General features: G+C 39.8%; 1 protein-coding gene across 1 annotated transcript in view; it reads right to left on the bottom strand.

Moving 5' to 3' along the window:
- The window catches only part of LOC145413828 (extracellular matrix organizing protein FRAS1-like), a 596,816-nt gene that overhangs the window by 201,493 nt on the left and 375,234 nt on the right, over positions 1–20,089 (bottom strand). Inside the window, exon 34 of the mRNA XM_080283490.1 lies at positions 14,017–14,189. Coding sequence (XP_080139616.1) covers positions 14,017–14,189 — 173 coding nt within the window. The remainder of the gene's footprint in view (positions 1–14,016; positions 14,190–20,089) is intronic.

Below are 20,089 nucleotides of genomic sequence, written 5' to 3'. Positions count from 1 at the left end.
TTGTAAAATAGCTTGATCACTACTTTTATTCCTGACATCCTCTTCAAACTGTCTTTGGGCTTCCCTCCTTATTCTTATATAACTGTTTCTTGCCTGTTTATAGTTGTTATATGCCCTATCACTACTGTGTCTTCTATATCTGTTCCACAACAAATCTCTCTTTGCTTTTGTTTTTTTACATTCTGTATTAAACCATTTCCGTATTTTTTTTTCTGCTTCTCTGTGCTGTGGAATGTAATTCTGGACTCCTATTTCATAAAATTAACAGAATTTTCTATATATAATACAGAAGAACCTCTCTCATTCGGACTATATGGGGGGAAGGGTTGTCCGAATTAGCAGATTGTCCGGACCATCAGGGTAATCTCCAGTTCATACCAAAAACTGTCTACATATGGTATGTTTGTTAATTATTAACATTTGTGGCATATGTCAAACCTACATAACTGCAAAAGATGAAAGGATACTAAAATAACCAAACTAATCATGTACGATAGTTTTGTATTGAATAATTTAAAGGTAAGGCCATGACAAGAAACTAGCCTACATTTTAAATTTTAGTAAGTGACTAAGGCCCGTGTAGGCAAAAAAATAAATTAATTAATTAACTGTAATATTTGGAATAAAAACTTATGTAGGCATAAAATACATTGTCATCTGTGGCATATTGATAACGCCCATATGGGCAAGAAGCTAATGTTTGATGTACAAGTAAAGCACATTTATACAAAAAATGACCTACAGTAATCATTAAACACTGCAGAATATTCTGACCCATTTTTGTGTAAGCAAACTCCTCCTTTTAACACCTTTATTCATTGCAGAAGCTACACTTGCATTAAGGGGCATGGTAAGGAGGATTAACTTTTGAAATACAGCGTAAAAATATAAATGGTTGGTGAACTAGTTGATGGAACGAATGCTAGCATGTGTTTAAAAAGCGCCCATGTTGAGACCTAGCTTGATCCGATACTAAACAAATGACAATCGCTTTCCGCGCCAATACTGAAAATGACTTTAGAATTACTTTCAACATATTTTTGGAGCTTATTATTTTTAAATTTTGTCCGAATTAACAGAAGTCCAGATCAAAGGGGTCCGAACCAAAGAGGTTCTACTGTATTTAAATCTTGTCCTCTAAGCTCCTTTACCAAATCTATTTCTACAACGTACTTCTTTAGGTCATGGTAGTTTCCTTTTTTATACTTTAGGTTCTTTTTGTAACTTTCATTGCTGTTAACTACGTAATATGCAATCCTGAAGTTGCAATTTAGTACTGCATGGTCGCTTTTGCCGGATGGAGGGTGACATATTTAATTGTTATCATTTTCTTGCCTTGTGAATATAAGATCTAGTACTGAGGGTACATTGTCCTCTTTTTCTGGTGTTTTCCCTTACACGTCGCATTAAGAAAAACTCCTGCATGAGATCCAGGAGCTTTTGGTCCCAACAGCTTTCTTGGCTTATTATATCTAAAGTATTCCAATTTATATTTGTATTAAAATCTCCAGTTAGCATGATTCTTTCCGATTTCTCCTCCACTCTATGTAGTAATGCTACTGTATTAAACTCTGAATTGTACTGTCTGCCAGATCCTCATATTCTCCTATTTCCCATGTGTTTGATCTGGGTGGCATGTATAAATTTACTACAATTACTTTCCCTTCAGATGTATTGATCTCTACTGCAACCAGTTCTACTTGTAAGGGTATATCTAGTTCTATTTCTTTGACTTTTAGATTTTTCTTTGTTAATATTATAATTCCTCCTCCTTTTTTTAAATTCCTATCTCTTCTCCATATATTGTATTCCTCTAAGTTTAGGATGTCGTTTGATATCCTTGCCGTTAATTTTGTTTCAATTAGGCATATTATGTGTGGTTCATTTTCTCTGACGTAATCATTCATCTCTAAAAATTTAGATACCATTCCATCTACATATGAGTACATCAACTTAGTCGTCTTGTTTACATACTTGTCATGACTTGGATCTACTACCTTCCTCCTTTTTATTCCCTCCTGGTTATGCACCACTTTCAAACTTGCAATCCAATCACTTTGTAAAAAAATGTATTCTCCTCCTCCTCTGATCTTATCTCATTCTTTGTTTTTGCTTCCTCCCTTTTCTCCTTTAGTAATTCCAGTTCTTCTTGAGTTAGGCATCTTTTTATCCATACATTTTTTAATTTTTCTTTTTTCATGAGTTTCTTTGCATTTTTTAGTATCTCCTCCACAGTGTTTACACTCTGGAAGATTACCTTAAGAGACCTTGACTTATTTCTCTCATATTTCCCTAGCCGTTTGTGTTCCTCTATGTCTTTATTACAGATTTCCTCTGATACTTCCTTCAGTATACTCATTACATTTGCCATCTCCTTTTGTCTCTCAAGATCTTGTTTTTTATTTCTTCCTCTTCTATACCTGTGATTACTATACATTTATTGATATCTGATGAATCACTGACCAATTTAGGATTGTTTTGGATTATTCTTTTCACTTCCTTTTTAATGCTTTTTTCTTCAACCCTTGTTTCTAAGTCTTTCTTTACTTTCACAATTTCAGAATAAGTGGTTTCCACATCATTTTTGTAGCTTTGTACCGCTTCATTCACTTGTGTTATCTTCTCCCTCAGTATCACTGCATTGATCTATCTGACTGCTTACTTGCCTAATTGTCTCTGTATCATTTTTGAACTCTTCCATGATACTCTCATGGTTGACTACTGTACCTGCCATTTCACTAATTTTCCTTCTAAGTGAACCCACTTCTGCTGTCAGCTCATCTATCGTTGTGTCTATCTTGTTGACTTCTTTTACTAATTTTTCTATTTCCTCCTTCTGCATATGCAACTGTTTTTTAATTTCATCTGCTTCATTCTGAAATGCCATCTCCAATTTGTTTATCCAATCTAAAAGCTTGTTATACATACATGTATTTACCTATCTATATTTACCTATTTGTAGTATACAGGAATTGAGCAATGCTCGTGTTCTCCTGTCTCCATATCCACATTTATCAAGTCTACCTTTACACACATGAATGTTTTTCTTATGCACCACCTCTTTCCTTGGGGGAAGCAGCCTAGGTATATAGATAGATAGATAGACCACCTCTTTGTCTAAGTCGTTCCAAATATTTAGGTATTTACCTAATATACCTAATTGTGATATACACGGAATGTACTATGTTCGTGGGTTTCCGTCGCTGTTTCTCAATAGGTCGAATTTAGCTTTAAACTCGTTTAAGTTTCTAGACTGGACGACCTCTTTGTCCAGGCTATTCCATAAGTCTATACTTCTGTAAGGAAAGCTATATTTCTTGATATCCTTCAAGCAGCTTGACTTTTTCAATTTCATTCCGTGTCCTCTTGTTGCTCTCTTAGCCCATACAAACAGATCTTCTTTGTCAATTTTATCTACTCCCATCATGGTCCTGAACACCGCAATCATGTCTCCCCTCTTCCTCCTTTCCTCTAAGGAAGGCATATCCAGTTTTTCCAGCCTCTCTCTGTATGACAGGTCTGTCAGACTGGGGACCATCTTGGTTGCTGTTCTTTGTATTCTCTCAATCTTGTTTATATCTTTCTTTTTGTGTGGGGACCACACTACCGCTTCATATTCTAACCTGGGGCGGATCATGGCCACTATCAATTTTTTCATCATCTCCTCATCCATATAATGAAATGCTACTCTTATGTTAGGTAAGAGTTTATAAGTCTCTCCAACTATCTTGTTAATGTGCTTTTCTGGTGACAAACTATCTTGGACCAGCACTCCCAAATCTTTCTCTTCTCTCCTTTTTGTGATTAATTCATTACCCGAAAAATAATTCAGTGATGGTCTCCTGGTACTTTTACCCATTTCCAATATTTTACATTTCTTTACATTAAATTTCATTTCCCACGTCCGGCTCCAATCGTGTATCCTATCCAAATCCTCCTGCAGCATTTTACAATCCTCCTCAACCTCTACCTTCCTCAAGATCTTTACATCATCAGCAAACAGACTTGCATAACTGTTCACTCCATCTACCATATCATTTACGTAAATCAGGAACATTACTGGCGCCAACACCGAGCCTTGAGGGACTTCACTTGTTACTTCCCTCCATCCAGACATCTTTTCCTTTATTACTGTCCTCATTTGTCTGTCTCTCAAAAAGTCTCTCATCCATTCCTGAAGTTTCCCCTTTAGTCCTCCTATATATTCTAGTTTCCACATTAGTCTCTTATGAGGTACCTTGTCAAAGGCCTTCTCTAAGTCTAAGTACTGTACACACAATCCACCCAACCATCTCTCTTCTGTACCACGTCAATCGCTCTTGAGTAAAAGCTCAACAAGTTAGAAACACATGACCTTCCACTTCTGAATCCAAACAGACATTCAGCCAAAATATTCATCTCTTCTAGATATTTTATCCGTCTGTCTTTCAGGATTCTCTCGGACAATTTTGCGACCATGCTGGTTAGAGACACTGGTCTATAATTCAGGGGTTCTTCCCTGTTTCCTCCCTTATAAATTGGTACCATGTTTGCCCTCTTCCATTCTTGTGGCACTTTCCCCTCTTCCAGAGAACACATAATTAAACTGTGAATTTTCAATTGGTACCATGTTTGCCCTCTTCCATTCTTGTGGCACTTTCCCCTCTTCCAGAGAACACATGATTAAACTGTGAATTTTATCTGCCAGTTGTTCTCTGCATTCCTTCAGTACCCAATTAGAAATTCCATCAGGTCCTGGGGCTTTCCTTACATCTTGAGTTTCCAATAATTTGTACACTTCCTGTACCTCCACTTTTATATCTTTTATCACTGGTACATTTCTAGTCACTCCCTCCCCTTCCACAAACTCTTTTTCATTAGTGAAAACTGATTGGAAACATTTGTTCATTATTTCAGCTTGCATTGCTGCATCTTTATAGACCTCTCCTTCTACTTTCACTTTAGTGATTCCTTCCTGTTGTTTCAATTTGCCATTAACAAATCTATAAAACAGTTTGGGTTCATCCTTGCATTTGTCTATTATACCTTTTTCAAAATTCCATTCTTCTTCTCTATGTATTCTTGTGTAATCATTTCTAGTTCTTTTATATTCTTCCTTTGTTCTGGTGTTGCCTCTCTTTCACCAGTTGTTCCACACCTTATCTCTTTCTTTTTTTGCTATTATACACCTTCTATTAAACCACTCCTTTTTCCTGTTTCCTGTGTGCGTGTGTGTGTGTATACTTACCTAATTGTATTTACCTAATTGTGATATACTGTACAGGAAATGAGCTACACTCATGGGGTCCCGTCTCTGTTTCTCGATAAGTCAAACTTTGCTTTAAACTCGTTTAAGTTTTTAGACTGGACGATCTCTTTATCCAGGCTATTCCACAGGTTTATTCATCTACGAGGAAAACTATATTTCTTGATATCTTTCAAGCAGCTCGGCTTCTTCAATTTCCTTCCACGTCCTCTTGTTACTCTCTTATCCCATACAAACAGACCTTCTCTGTCAAGTTTATCTGCTCCCATCATGGTCCTGAACACTGAAATCATGTCACTCCTCTCTCTCCTTTCCTCTAAGGAAGGCAAATCCAGCTTTTCCAGCCTCTCTCTGTACAACAGATCTGCCAGACTGGGGACCATCTTGGTTGCTGTTCTTTGCATTCTCTCAATCTTGTTTATATCTTTTTTTTTTGTGTGGGGACCACACTACTCCAGCATATTCTAACCTTGGGCAGATCATGGCCACTATCAATTTTTTCATCATCTCCTCATCCATGTAATGAAATGCTACTCTTACTTTATAGTCAAGAGTTTATATGTCTCTCTAACTGTCTTGTTAATATGTTTTTCAGGTGACAAACTATCCTGGACCAGCATTCCCAAATCTTTCTATTATCTTGCTTTCAGTGATGGCCTCTTGGTACTTTTACCCATTTCCAATATTTTACATTTCTTTGTGTTGAATTTCATTTTGCACATCCGGCTCCAATCATGTATCCTATCCAAATCCTCCTGCAGCGCTTAATAGTCCTCCTCAACCTCTACCTTACTCATGATCTTTGCATCATCAGCAAACAGACTTGCATAACTGTTCACTCCTTCTACCATATCATTTACGTAAATCAGGAACATTACTGGCACCAACACCTAGCCCTATGGGACTCTACTTGTTACTTCCCTCCATCCAGACATCCTAACCCTTATTACTGTCCTCATTTGTCTGTCTCTCAAAAAGTCTCTCATCCATTCCAAGAGGTTTCCCTTCAATCCTCCTATATGTTCTAGTTTCCACATTAGTCTCTGATGGGGTACCTTGTTGAAGGCCTTCTCCAAATCTAAATACACACAATCCACCCAACCATCTCTCTCCTGTAGCACGTCAGTTGCTCTTGAGTAAAGGCTCAACAAGTTGGAAGCAAATGACCTTCACTTCTGAATTCTGTGTTTGTGTGTGCACGCGTGCATGCGTGCATGTGCACCATCTGACTCACTAGTTTATACTTGTCTGCCACAGCTCCATGACATGGCTGTTGTCTGGGTATTTGTTTCAAGCTTCTTTCCAACCACAGTGATATAATACTGTCTTCTAAATATTCCTTATGTTTTAGTTCAAGCATTTTACCATTTACAACAGTCAGCAGAATGTGGGATATGACCATATCCTTGAAAAATAATCATTCCAGCCTTAGTTCAAGCTTAAAATGGTGGAAAAATAAGTGCTAGCATCTAGGGTCATTGGGTAAAACAATCATCATCATCCAATCCCACATTGTCCCATGAGATGCGCAGGAACCCAGGTCTAGGCAAGTTGAACCTGACATTTAAGATTGGAGTGACCAGCCTCACTCATCCCTGAGTGACATTACATGAGCAATAAACCCCAACCATCCCTTGGATATAAACCTTCACCAGCTCAATCCGACTGGAACATTGCAATTACCCACTAAACTATAAAAGAGGTACAAGGTAGGGTAGTGGATGCTGGAGTGGCCCTAATGAGAGAGGGTAGTGTTTGGAAACTCCCGGTACTGTTGTTTGCAGATGATACTGTGTTGCTGAATGAAGACGAAGGGGAGCTGCAAGGCTTGGTGGATGAGCTTGGGAGAGTGTGTAAGAAACGGAATCTAAAGGTGAATGTAGGGAAGAGTAAAGTGATGGTCTTTGAGAGAGGTAAAGTTAGTGAATGTACAGCGAGGTTGGATGGTGACGAATTGGAAAATATGAGTACATTTAAGTACTTAGGTAGTGTGATGAATAAGGATGGAGGTTTGCAGGGTGAAGTGCTTGAAAGGGTACAGAAGGGAAGAAAAGTTGCTGGTTCCTTGAAAGCAGTGATAAGAAACAGGGAAGTGAGCATGGAAGTGAAAAGGTTACTACATGACAGTATTGTGATACCAACTCTAACATATGGAAGTGAAACTTGGACGTTGTTGAAAGAGCACAAGTCAAGAGTGAGAGGAGTGGAAATGAGTTATTTAAGAGGAGCCTGTGGAGTCACATGGAGAGACAGGCTGACAAATGAGGATATAAAGGAGCGTTGTGGTGTGGATGTGGATGTGATAGGAAGCGTTAGGAGGAATACACTGAGGTGGTTTGGCCATGTGGAGAGGATGGAGGATGAAAGACTGACAAAGAAAGTGTTTGTGAGTGAGGTGGAGGCCGAGGATGAGATGGAGGGATGGGGTGGAGAGGTATATGAGAGAGGGGGGTGTGAGTTGGGAGCAGGGCAGTGAAATGGCGAGGGACAGGGCGACGTGGAGGCAATTTGTTTGTGGCCACCCCGAACGGGATTGAGGCGTCTGGCAATAGATAGACAGATAGACCATCAGGTGCCATTATTTGGTTTTATGGTCACCACCCAGCATAGTAAATGGTTTCCTGGCGTACAGGAAACCATTTGACTTGTCACTCAGTGTAGAGTCACCCACAAGCAGAAGGAAGAGAAAAGAATGAAGGAAAGAAAAACAGAAGAGGGAGTGTAAAGTCACCCGTTGGCAGAAGGACGAGGAAAGAATGAATGAAAGAAAGACAGAAGAGGATGGAAGGAAAGAAGGATGGAGGAGAGGAAAGGGCAGACATCCGAGAGCAGCACTACATCAAGCAAGTGGATGGTGAGTGCCCCCACCTAACTAACATTTATTTTTCATCATCATACAGCCGGTTCCAAAACGATTCCAATAATTGGATAATATTTCCCCTCCGATACCAACTGAGAGTAACTGGCTTTTGCTTGCCAATTTACAGCACTACATATTCTGTAGGTGTCTAACCATGTCTGAAATCATCTGGTACTGATCCTCATTCCATGTCCTTGTTTTGGGGGGGACATATGCTACTGCGATGTCACTCCTGCCTTCCCCTCTGGTTTCTAATTTCATATTTGTCACTTCTGCCCTACCTCCTCCCAGTTCCACATCATCCATATTTACAACTATGCTGTTCTTCACTAGTATCATCGCACCTTCTCATATTTTTTCTTTTCTATCTCTTCTCAATTTATGCTGTTCTTCACTAGTATCATCGCTCCTCCTCCCATTTTTTTCTTTTCTATCTCTTCTCCATAATTTGTTTTTACCATCTCCCACTTGGATATGAATATACTCTCTTAACTTGCTCTCTACAAAGCACATAATATCAAGCTCATTTACTGATTTCTAGCCTTGCTGAGGTTAAGCCATCTATGTTGGCATATGCCACTTCCAGTCATTTTACATTATTTTTTATTCTGTCCTTCTCCCTTCCATTCTTCGTTGGTACCACTTCCTCAATTTCCGATCCATAACTCTCCAACAAAACTCTGTCTTCTCTTCCTCCATTCTCTGTTGTTGTTTTTTTCCTTAGTTTCCTTGACTAGATCCTTTATTTTAGTTCTTTCTTCCTCATCTGCATCTCTCTTTATCCAAACATTCTTGAACCCTTCCTTGTTTACTAGTTTCCATGTCTTGTTAATAATCTCATTTACTGTAACCTGAGACTGAAACTTAACATTTAGTGGCTGCACCTCCCCCCACATGATGTATAGCTGCCTACATCTTCCTTCACCTTTATCATTCTTTTTTTGTCTGCCCTTATCTTTTCGTAATACTTCTCCCATCTTTTCTGTCACTTTTTATTACTCTTCTTTGCTTTTCAGATGACTTTACACTAAGTGACAAGCCTAATGGCTTTCTGTAAGCCTGGAAACCATTTACAATGCTGGTTGGTAACCATATAACTAATCTATACATGCTCCCTAAGTGTCAACACGTGGGTTGGCAGAGGGTTATTGTCCCTCCCTGAAAAACAACTAACTCAAAAACAAACAGCCATCCCTTACTGGATTATGACATCTGGCTGTAGATAGATAGATAGACAGATTTGACAAAATTTACTATGAACAATTTGAAGTTAAAGTTTTCCAGAACAAAATACCACAGTACTTTAGTACATTATCATTACCCAATCCTAATATACAGACAAATATACTGTATTACTATAACAAAAGTGCATGTGTACATGTGCGTGTGTTTGTACATGTGTGCCTGCATATGTCTGTGGGTGGCCGGCTGTTCGAGTGTAAGCAGATAATTTCACATCCCAAAATTATGGCAGGATTGATTTATTACCATTTGTTTCAGAATAACCTACAAAAACATAATGTTTTGCTTATTCTATGTGAGGGTTAGCATGTGTCCACATGATCTGACAGCAGAAATTTTGAAGGAGGGGAGGACGGCTGTGGACGGGGGCCAACTTCTGAAATTATCCCACACACAATTTTATTTCCATGTTTACTAAGGCATGTCAGAAGTTGTCTTCCCATGCAAAATATGTTTAGTGCATACCGGGTATGTGCATATTGAGGGCTTACTGCACTGCAATATGAACATAAGTTATGATGTCTAAACATTTCTAATGGATGCACGAACACTTTCCTGGAAAAGAAAAAAAAAAGAAAGAAAAAAAAAAGTCTCAGCTTTACATTATGATTCTGAAGGTTGGTGGTAGGGATGTATCAGATATCCGCATCCGCGGAACATCCGCATCCATTTCGACATCAGCATCCGCATCCATATCCACACTTATGTAAAAATATACATCCGCATCCGCGTCCGCAGCTGCATTGGCATTTTAATAAACACCTGCATCCGCATTTGAACGAGACACAAAGCAGATGTGGTGGATATACTAAATACAACACCTTTGTTATAAACAAAAACATTAGTGTTTTTCCGTGATACGACCTGCTTGCTGTGTTTACGGTTTACCATGGTAGGTGGTCATAAGGGCAATGATTTTGTAGTTATTCTATAGTGCTTTGGTCTGCACAAGACCAAAGTGCTGTGACTAACTCCACCAAGTCAATAAGAGTCATATGGGTAATACGCTTACCTTGGTACTTTGTAGTGTCTAACAGGGTTAATGGGAATCAAAATGCTTTTTTATTGGTGTGTATGGCTATGTGCATGTGTGTGTGTGTTATGAAGACTATGGCTAGGGAAGTGTCACAGTAAGTTAAAGAAAGGTGCTGAAAGTACCACTGTCTGAAAACATTGTATTTTTTATAGCAGCTGAGTTCATTATGAATATTTTAAAAGTAGGAAAAAATCAGTTCCCAAGGCCGAGATAAGGGATAGGCAGCTGTCTCCAAGGGCCGAGCTTTAGTTAAATGATAATGCAACAATTTATCCTGAAAATATCCGCATCCGCAAGGATGTCATAGTTTCACATCCGCATCTGCAAGATACAGAAACATGATAACCGCATTCACATCCGCATCCGCAGATGTTTAAATTCTGACATCCGATACATCCCTAGTTGGTGGTAACCATCATCCACTCACTTGATGTAGAGCTCCCTACTTCTTCTTTCAACTTTATCATTCTTTTTTTGTTTGCCCCCCTCTCCTCCTATTTTTTCCATCTGTCCTGTCATTTTTTATTCTTCTTCTTCTTTGCTTTTCAGGTGGCTTTACACTGAGTGACAAGCCTAATGGCTTCCTTTAAGCCTGGAAACCATTTACAATTCTGGGTGGTAACCATATAACCAATCCATACACACTCAACAAGTGGATGGCAGAGGGTTAGTGTCCCTCCCCATAAAACAACTAACTAAAAAACAAACAGCCATCCCTTCCTGGATTATGGCATCTGGCTATAGATAGAGAGATTTGACAAAATTTACTATGAACAATTTGAAGCTAAACTGTTCCAGAACAAAATATCACTGAACTTTAGTACATTATCATTACCCAATCCCGATACAGGTATACAGACAAACATACTGTATTACATTAACAGATGTCCTATATAATTCCCCTTCATCATGTATTTTGAGTATACATATAAATTTACTGTGAAAAATTCAGCATACATTATTTTCCATTCCCCATGTGAAAATCTATCCTCATGTTTTAAGCATTCCAGATTTCACAAGCTAAATTACAAGAATATCTCTGTCATGTCTATCACTACTCTTCTATCTGTGCCTTCATCTCTAGCTTCCATTCTGGTTGTTCTATAGCAGCTGTTGTAGATGGCAACCATTCTCCTACAGCTAAAAATACTGGTGTCCCTCAAGGTTTTGCCCTGTCACCAATCCTCTTCCTTCTATTCACTGATGACGTTCTAAGCTGTACATCTAACCCTACCCAGGCAAATACTGATGACTCCACCTTTCACCCTTCTGACTGGGGTAAAAATAATCTTGTTTTTTTTAATGCATCAAAGACTCAGTTTTTGCCCCTATCAACCCAACAAAATCTTCCACAGGTATACCAACTAATGTTTAATAATATTCAGCTTAATCCTGCATCATCCTTGAACATGCTTGGGGTTTCATTTACTCGGGACTTATCTTGGAAAGATCATATCACATCTCTTGTAAAATCTGCTTCCAAGAGATTGGGTGCGCTGAGCCGACTCAGTTCCTTCTTTACCCCTGCACAATTGTTGACTCTATACAAGGGTTTTATCCGCCCCTGTGTGGAGTACAACTCTCATGAGTGGGGAGGCTCCCCACATACAGCTCTTCTCAATAGGGTGGAGTCAAAGGCTTTTCATCTCATTAACTCTCCTCCTCTTACTAACTCCCTTCAATCTCTGTCTCTTCGTCGCACTGTTGCATCTTTATCTCTTTTCTACCACTACTTCAATGGTAACTGCTACTCTGAACTACCTGCATGCATTCCTCCACCTCTACGACGGTCGCGCAGCATCCGTCTAGCAGCAAACTCTCATCCCTTTTCTGTCCAACTCTCTAATGCAAGAGTTAACCGTTACTCCCAGTCCTTCATTTATGCAACAGGTCAACTCTGGAACTGTCTCCCTCTGTCTGTATTTCCTGCTCCCTATGATCTCCAGTCTTTCAAATGCAGTGTGTCCAGGCATCTCGAAATGATTGGATTTTGAATTTGGCTCTCTCTTGTATTTTGTTTTTCTCTTGGAAGGAACAACAATTGCAGGCTCGCGGCCTTTGGTTGCTTCTTCCTTGCATTAAAAAAAAAAAAAAAAAAAAAAAAAAAAAAAAACCCTTTCCACAGCATCCATCACAGCAATTATTTCAACAAACAGGATGAGGCTATGGCACACCTAATATCTGACCAGGCTCATATCTCTGATTGGGGTAAAAGTAGCCTCATTGCCTTTAATGGAATTCCTACATCTTTCAATCCAGCAAAATCTTCCACAGGAATAACCATTACCATTTAGCAATATCCAACTCAATCCTACATCATCTCTGAACATAGTTGGGTTTTCATTCTCTTGGGATTTATCATGGAAAGATCACATTACCAGTACCTCACTTGCAAAATCTGCTTCCACGAGATTAAGTGTGCTAAGCAAACTCCATGTCTTCTTTACCCCTGCACAGCTGTCAACTATATACAGAGGTTTCATTTGCTCCTGTACTGAGTACAACTCTTATGCATGGGAGGCTCATTACATGCAGCTCTTCCAAACAGGGTGGAGTCAAAGACTTATTTGTCTAATTAACTCTCGTCTTCTTGACTCTCTTTAGCCTATGTCTCTTTGCCATACTGTTCTATCTTTATCTCTTTTACCCTGCTACATTAATGGTCATTGTTCTTTGGAAATTTCTGTTTGCACCCCCCCCCCCTTCCATTACAGTGGGCACATTGCATCCATCTAGCAACAAATTCTCACCTCTTTTCTGTACAGCTTTCTAAAGCAGAAGTCGTCGGATATTGTATTTCCAATCCTTCATGTATGGAGCATATCAACTATGGAACCGTCTTCCTCTGCATGTATAGTATTTCCCTCTGCCTTTGACCACCAGCCTTAAATGCAATGCATCCAGGCAGCTTAAAATAAATGGATCTTGAATCTGACTTTTTTTTACTGACAAAGGAGCAATCTTATGGGCTCCTGACCTTTGGTTCCTTCATTCTTGAGGGAAAAAAAAAATGACTGCTAAGGATTAATAAAATTGTCAGGAGGTGGAAAATGCTCAAACTGACAAATCTGGGTGCTAAATCCTTTTCTTACATGCATTACTGCTCTCACAGAAATATCTGATATGCCCAACAACTTCCCTCCAACAAATATACTGTATACTCAAAATGTCTCACAACCCCTTGCAATCTACCCATGACAAGCAGCATTCTTTCCAGTTCATGGAAACAGCATGCAATTTTTTTTTAAAACACTTTCCTCTGCCAACTTCTTCATTGCAGATGCTTGCTCTATACTTCTCCTACCCTGTCTAAAACCACCCAGTTCCTCACTAGTTCCTCTTTCTACACCTTTTTTACAACTGGCATGCTCAACAAACTGATCTCTCAGTGACTGTCATACTCTTCTTAGTTCCTGTCTCTTTGGACGGACAAATTCTTACTGCCTTTCTCTAGTCTAACAGGATCTTCTTTACTACCTTTCCCAGTTGGCAACAAGTATTACAAAAATATTAATAAACAAACAAATATACTGCATTATTATAGTGCTATGTCCCATTAAATAACAGAGCAGGTAAAAAAAATAAAAGAAACAAATAAAAATATTATAGTACTTATCTGTTTCAATGCCTTACCCATCAGTGACAATGAAAGTGAAGTAGTCAAGGGCTGGTGCAGTGAGCTGGTTGTCTGCCTGGTGACGGTAAACAAGTCTACCATCCGCTGCCAACTGCTGATGCCACATTGTTACTGCCTCTCCTGGCCTGGAGGTAAATTCCAGTTGTCCATACTTGGGGCCCTTCACCACCTAAGACAGGAAGTGTGGCAAAATTTTATTATATGTAATTTAAAAAAAACTACAATACTCAGTGTCACAACTTTAAACTCAAGACTAGACATCCAGACATTTATGACATAAATAATTTAATTTAATTTATATGGGCTCCATCATCCTTGCATGCGTCAGCCTTGGTCACCTAATGGCAGCTCTCAACGCTGCTTGATCTTTGGCGGCCTCCCTATTCAGCCACTTATTCCTGAGGTCACACTCTATAACCTCATTCCAGGTCTTTTTCAGTCTACCTCTCACAACCCTAACCGCAATGTTCACACTTCTCACTGCACCCAACTGTCATCCCCTATCCTCTCCACATGCCCAAACCATCTCAATCTACCCCTTCTCATTACAACATCAATACACTCCACTCCCATTCTTCCTCTCAACTCTTCCATTGTAAACCTAGCTTCCCTAAGCCTCATGTTCAAGGATGCACTACACATCCACCAAATCATTCTCATTTCTGTATGCCTGAGCCTACGAATATTCTCCTCTTTAACTGTCAAGGTCTCATTACCATACAGTATTACACTCCTAACATATTCCACATGTAAAGATTTCTTAGCACAGAAAGAGAGCCCTCTCAGTGTCAGGAGAGGCAACAGCTCCCTGAACCTCTTCCAACCATTCCTCACTCTAGCCACAGAGCTAGTTCCAGCCCCACCTCCAGCACATAACATGTCTCCCAAGTACAACACTCTTCCACACACTCAAGAGACTTACCAGTGAGATCAATCGTTTCACACATGACAATCTCCATGTGCTCCCCTCGACACACTGCACACACAAAATCAGCATTATCTCGCAGTCTACCTCTAATACATCTCTTACGCATCCCCTTACCACAAACACTGCCCAAGATGGAATTACTTCCCACATCCTTGTGGCAAACTGCACATGGCCACTCTCCCTCTTTAACAGCACCACTATCAGTCTGAGACACCATCACTTTTGACTTATCTGCATGGCAAACCGCACATAGCCACTCTCCCTCTTCTTTAACAATCCTGCCACCAGTCTGAGATCCCATTACTTATGTTTTATCTGCATTTACTCTCAAGCCCTTGTGTCCAATACCATCTCTCCACTTCCTAAATCATTCTTCCGCCTCCCTTTCATTCTTTGCAATTAACACCAAGGCATCAGCATACAATATCTCCCATGGGAGTCCATTTCTGAATGTACATGAGAAGGGTTCAAACACCATGATAAACAATAAGAGGCTCAAAACTGACCCCTGATGCATGCCTACATTCATGGAAAACTAATCACTCAAATCTCCATTCACTCTCACCTGGGTGCGAGCACCCAAAAATATAGCCATAACCACTCTGACCTGCAAATCCTCAATCCCAAGCTTTCCCATTGCCCACTTCACCACTTCCCTAGGGACTCTGTCAAAGTCCTTCTTCAAATGAACAAAAAGTACAGATCTCTCTTCTCTCCTACATAATTTTTCCTGAAGCTGCCAAATTATGAATATGGCATCAGTGGTCCCTTTGCCTGGTTTAAATCACACTGCATCTCGTCAGCATTCATGCTGTCTTTAATCATACCTTCTAGAACTCTCTCCATTACCTTCATTATCTGGTCCAACTGTTTTATGCTTCTGTAATTTCCACTTTCCAGGGCATCACCATTCCCCTTGTACACATTTACAATCACACTCTTCAGCAGGCATCTGGGACAATGCACTCATAAATGATCATATCTATCAAATCAGTAACTAACTCCACTCCTGTATCTCCAGAGGCCTCCAGCATTTCAGCAGTCAACTCAGACACACCTACTACCTTCCCCAACTGCATCCTGCCTATTGTCCTGCTCACAGTAGTAGCATCAATCAAAGGCCAATGGCCAAACACTGGATCCACTGGCTCCAAACCTCTCCTGTTCCAGCCAAACTCCTCATTCAGCAACCAGTTATAATGCTTTCTCCAGGCATCTTTACTATCGTGACTGTTCACCACTGACTTTCTTTTATCATCCTTCGCACACTGCTCACCTATGATATCCCTGTTTTACCTCTTCATCTGACTTGCCACCTTAAATATCGTATTCCTCCTTTCAATGCTATTTAGGTTATACTGTAAAAGCCTCTGAGATTCTGATTTTGCCGTGTACCTCTTTTCTAGCCTTATGCTTTTTTTTCTTAATCCCCTCATCACAAGGGTGACTAATCTCACGTATTATCATGTACGAGGTTTCCCCCTCCCCCCTCGTTTCCCCACATTACTTTTCCAGGGAAAAGCTGCTATCTTGCGAAAATAGCTATGGTGTTCTGTATGTTTGTGTATATGTGTGTGTACGTGAGTATACGCCTATGTGTGTAAGACTGAATCTGCTACTGGTTGTGCTTGTAATAAAAATAATATACACGGAAAAATATTTATCCAAGGGGTGGTTGGGGTTTACTGCTCACGTAATGCCACTCAGGGATGAGTGAGGCTGGTCACTCTTATCTTAAAAGTCAGGACCAACTTGCCTAGCCACGGGCTCCTACGCTCCTCATGGGGCAATGTAGGACTGGATGATGAAAATGAATGAATGAAATGATGAAAAATATTTTTCAGTAGGTTTATCATAAAAATTACGGTGCAGTGAAAGATTATATAAATATGAATTAATTCAATGTACAGTACTTACCTATTAGAAATGTTTCCTCTGAACTCAAATCTAGGCCTACATTTTCTTGGCCTTCTCGTCACTGCTCGGCCCACGCTGTAGCGTATCCTGGCTGTACCACTGACGATAGTGTTCCATTGAGCTGAGGCCGGGTTCACCCGTGCAACCAGGACAGTGGTATCTGATGACCTTACGTTTTGGGTAGCACACTCGACATCTCTTTTTCTTGTTTCCATTCAACTTCACAAACTGATGGGTGTCATTTGGCACAACAATCTTTCTTTTCTGGCATCCCTTTTCCTGTGATTCACTGAGAAGTACTGCAGCACCCATGTTGTTTTCAAGCAGCATCTCTCTGATAATATCTAGTATATAGTCCATGAAGCTACCAGAGTACACAATCACTGTTCTGGATACTATGAAGTTCAGTGCCATGCAGAACATGAAATGAATACCCAGTTTTATTAACCAGGCTGTGCTTTTACAAACATTTACATATGGTTCAAGAAGCTGGTCAGCCATGTCAACACTGCTCATCAGTTCACTGTACTTCTCTATGTGTATAGGCTTATTGTAGAAAATAGTTTTGTGTCCAAAATAGGTCTTACACTGTTCTACCACGTTTGCCTCATATTTAATGGTTAGCACTGTGACATCTTTCTTGTCCTGCCACTTCAACAATATATTATCTATACATGCAAATACAGGTTGATGTCTTTCAAGCTTTTCCTGCTCGAATTTGTTAGGTGGTCCCCTACCTTCCCTCACTACACCTGTCATTGTTGTGTTTTTCAATTCTAGATAATTGGCCAACCTTACATATGAGTACCAACTGTCTGTGATTACATGTCTACCACAGTCCAGCACATCATTCATCAGAAACACCACCACTTTCTCAGACAAGCATAAATCACCAGCACCTTCAACATTCATGCCATCACCCATTTTACTGCAATACAGGTGAAAGGTCCAAGAGTATCCGCACCACTCTGGGTTAGATGAGCACAGAACAAAGGCTTTTACCCCAAAACTTGCCCTCTTTGTCTTTATAAACTGACGAAATCTCATTCGTCCTTTATATGGAATAAGTGCTTCATCAATAGCAACACCTTCACCTGGTTTCATCATCGTTTGGCTCCTCTCTCTCAGTACGTCCAGGTAAGGCTCAATACATGTTTCACGTTTCCCTTTCTTTACAGTTTCAAGTGAGGAAAATCACAGGAATTTCACTATGCTCACAAACCAGTCTCTACTCATCATTCCAGGACAACATTTATGGGCCACCATACAACATACTTCTGCTCCAGTACATGTAAAAGCGGGGCAATTTCATTATTCCCATGGCAAATAAGAGGCTGATAAAAGTGTACATATCACTTTCTGAAACTGGATGCCAAAGAATGCTGTTTACTTTACCCTTTTTCTGTGGGTGTTCACTGAAAAATTTATTTACCTTCTGATTTGTCCACTCACATATTTGCCTCACCACATCTGCATCAAGAAATAGCTTGAAGGAGTCCAAAGGCAACACAATTTCAGATTCACTGATCGCTGGGTTCAGCCCGAAAAAATAAGTCGTAAATTCAGACGTGTGGTTGGGATGTGTGTCAGCAAATATGCTGGTTATCAACCGCCAGCCACCTTTGATTTCTTTTTCATGAATAAAATCAAATTCATCACTCTCAAGTTCTTCACTTGACAAGTCATCAATATCCAAGTCTTGAGCTGATGATGTTAAACTGGGAACATAGAACCCCGGGAAGAGATATGCTCCCTCTCTCTGCAGTCACAGTTATACATGCATACAGACATTTTCCTATAATCATACTAATGTTGCTCCAGATACAGTATTGTAATTACTTGTTATTTCTAAATGTCTTACTAACTTGCCTTTTCCCTGTAGCCAATGAACTTTTCTCTTGGGATATTTTTGGATGTGAATTCTCACTGCTTCAGTTTTAGCACTTATTATCTGGTTGTAGTATTTGCAGGGCTTTCTGTTCTAAACTATCAACTTCATCTCACACAATTGCCTTTTTTCTGCCACTACCAGCAGGCATTTTGTTGCTATGGTCCTCTCACTCCCAAGGAGAAACTGAGACCGAGACACTGTGTACTAAGCCAATAGTAGTCAGGCCTCGTCTGTCCATTTCCTGTATTAACATGTACAGTACAGGTTATCAAAGGTTTGGTCCAACCAGCCCAACCTGTATCAACATGTCTAAGACAAGTGTCTGTTCTCCAAATAACTCTAAGCCTTTTACTTCATTCTAAATTACCTTGTAGTTGCTAATTTTAACTAATTTACATAAAAACATGAGGCATAACAATAAAACCCCAAAAAGCCCAATAAAACCCAATAACCCCCCCAAAAAAAACAGTAGGTTAGGTAATTTTTTTCCCCCCCAAACCCTGATGAATATCCTCTTCCTTTACTTACCAGGTATCACTACCATACAGCATTACACTCCTAAAACATGCCACATACAAGGATTCCTTAGCATGGAGGGAGAGCCCTCTCAATGTTAGGAGAGGCAACAGCTCCCTGGAATTCCTCCAATCAGTCCTTACTCCTGCCATAGATCTAACTCCAGCTGCACCTCAAGCACAGAACATGTCCTCTTAATAAAAAAAAAAATAAAAATAAAAAAAAAATAATAATAAAAAACTCAAAGACTCTCCAGCACGATCAGGCCTTTCATCCCTGTCAATATCTACAAACCTCACATGTGAAATTATTTTGCAGCCTACCTGTAATTCCACTACATCTCTTATGCACCTGCTTATCACAAACACTGTACAAGATGGAGTTACTTTGCACACCCTTGTGGCAAACTGTACATGGCCACACCATCTCTGCTTTGACAGTACTGCCACCAACCCTAAATATCATCACTAGATAACATCTTTGGCAACATTTTCTTTGGCTCAAACATGCAGTAACTAGCATTATTACTAAAACATGATCTCATTGCTACACTAGCATCTGCTTTAGCTCTTTCCGTATGTACATTAATAACAAGAGCCCCTGCTTTTGTTTCCTTGCAGCTATTAAATGGAACATATTTCAGTGCCCTCTCCACATCTCTAGTAGCTGCAAATAACTTAGCACTTACCCTTATCAGTATCAGTGCCATCTTTCAGCTTCAGCACTGGCACTAGCTTGTTATGTTCAGTCCTATCTCAGTCTAGATTGTTAATAGTGTAATTTTGTTCCTTTCACAGTTCCATTAATTTCCTGTTTC

This window comes from Coenobita brevimanus, chromosome 97 (assembly GCF_032717465.1).
Source record: "Coenobita brevimanus isolate Jiangsu-jjx chromosome 97, ASM3271746v2, whole genome shotgun sequence".
NCBI classification, from domain to species: domain Eukaryota; kingdom Metazoa; phylum Arthropoda; class Malacostraca; order Decapoda; family Coenobitidae; genus Coenobita; species Coenobita brevimanus.
The sequence above is the reverse complement of the archived record's forward strand: the minus strand, read 5'-3'. Positions and strand labels throughout refer to the sequence as shown.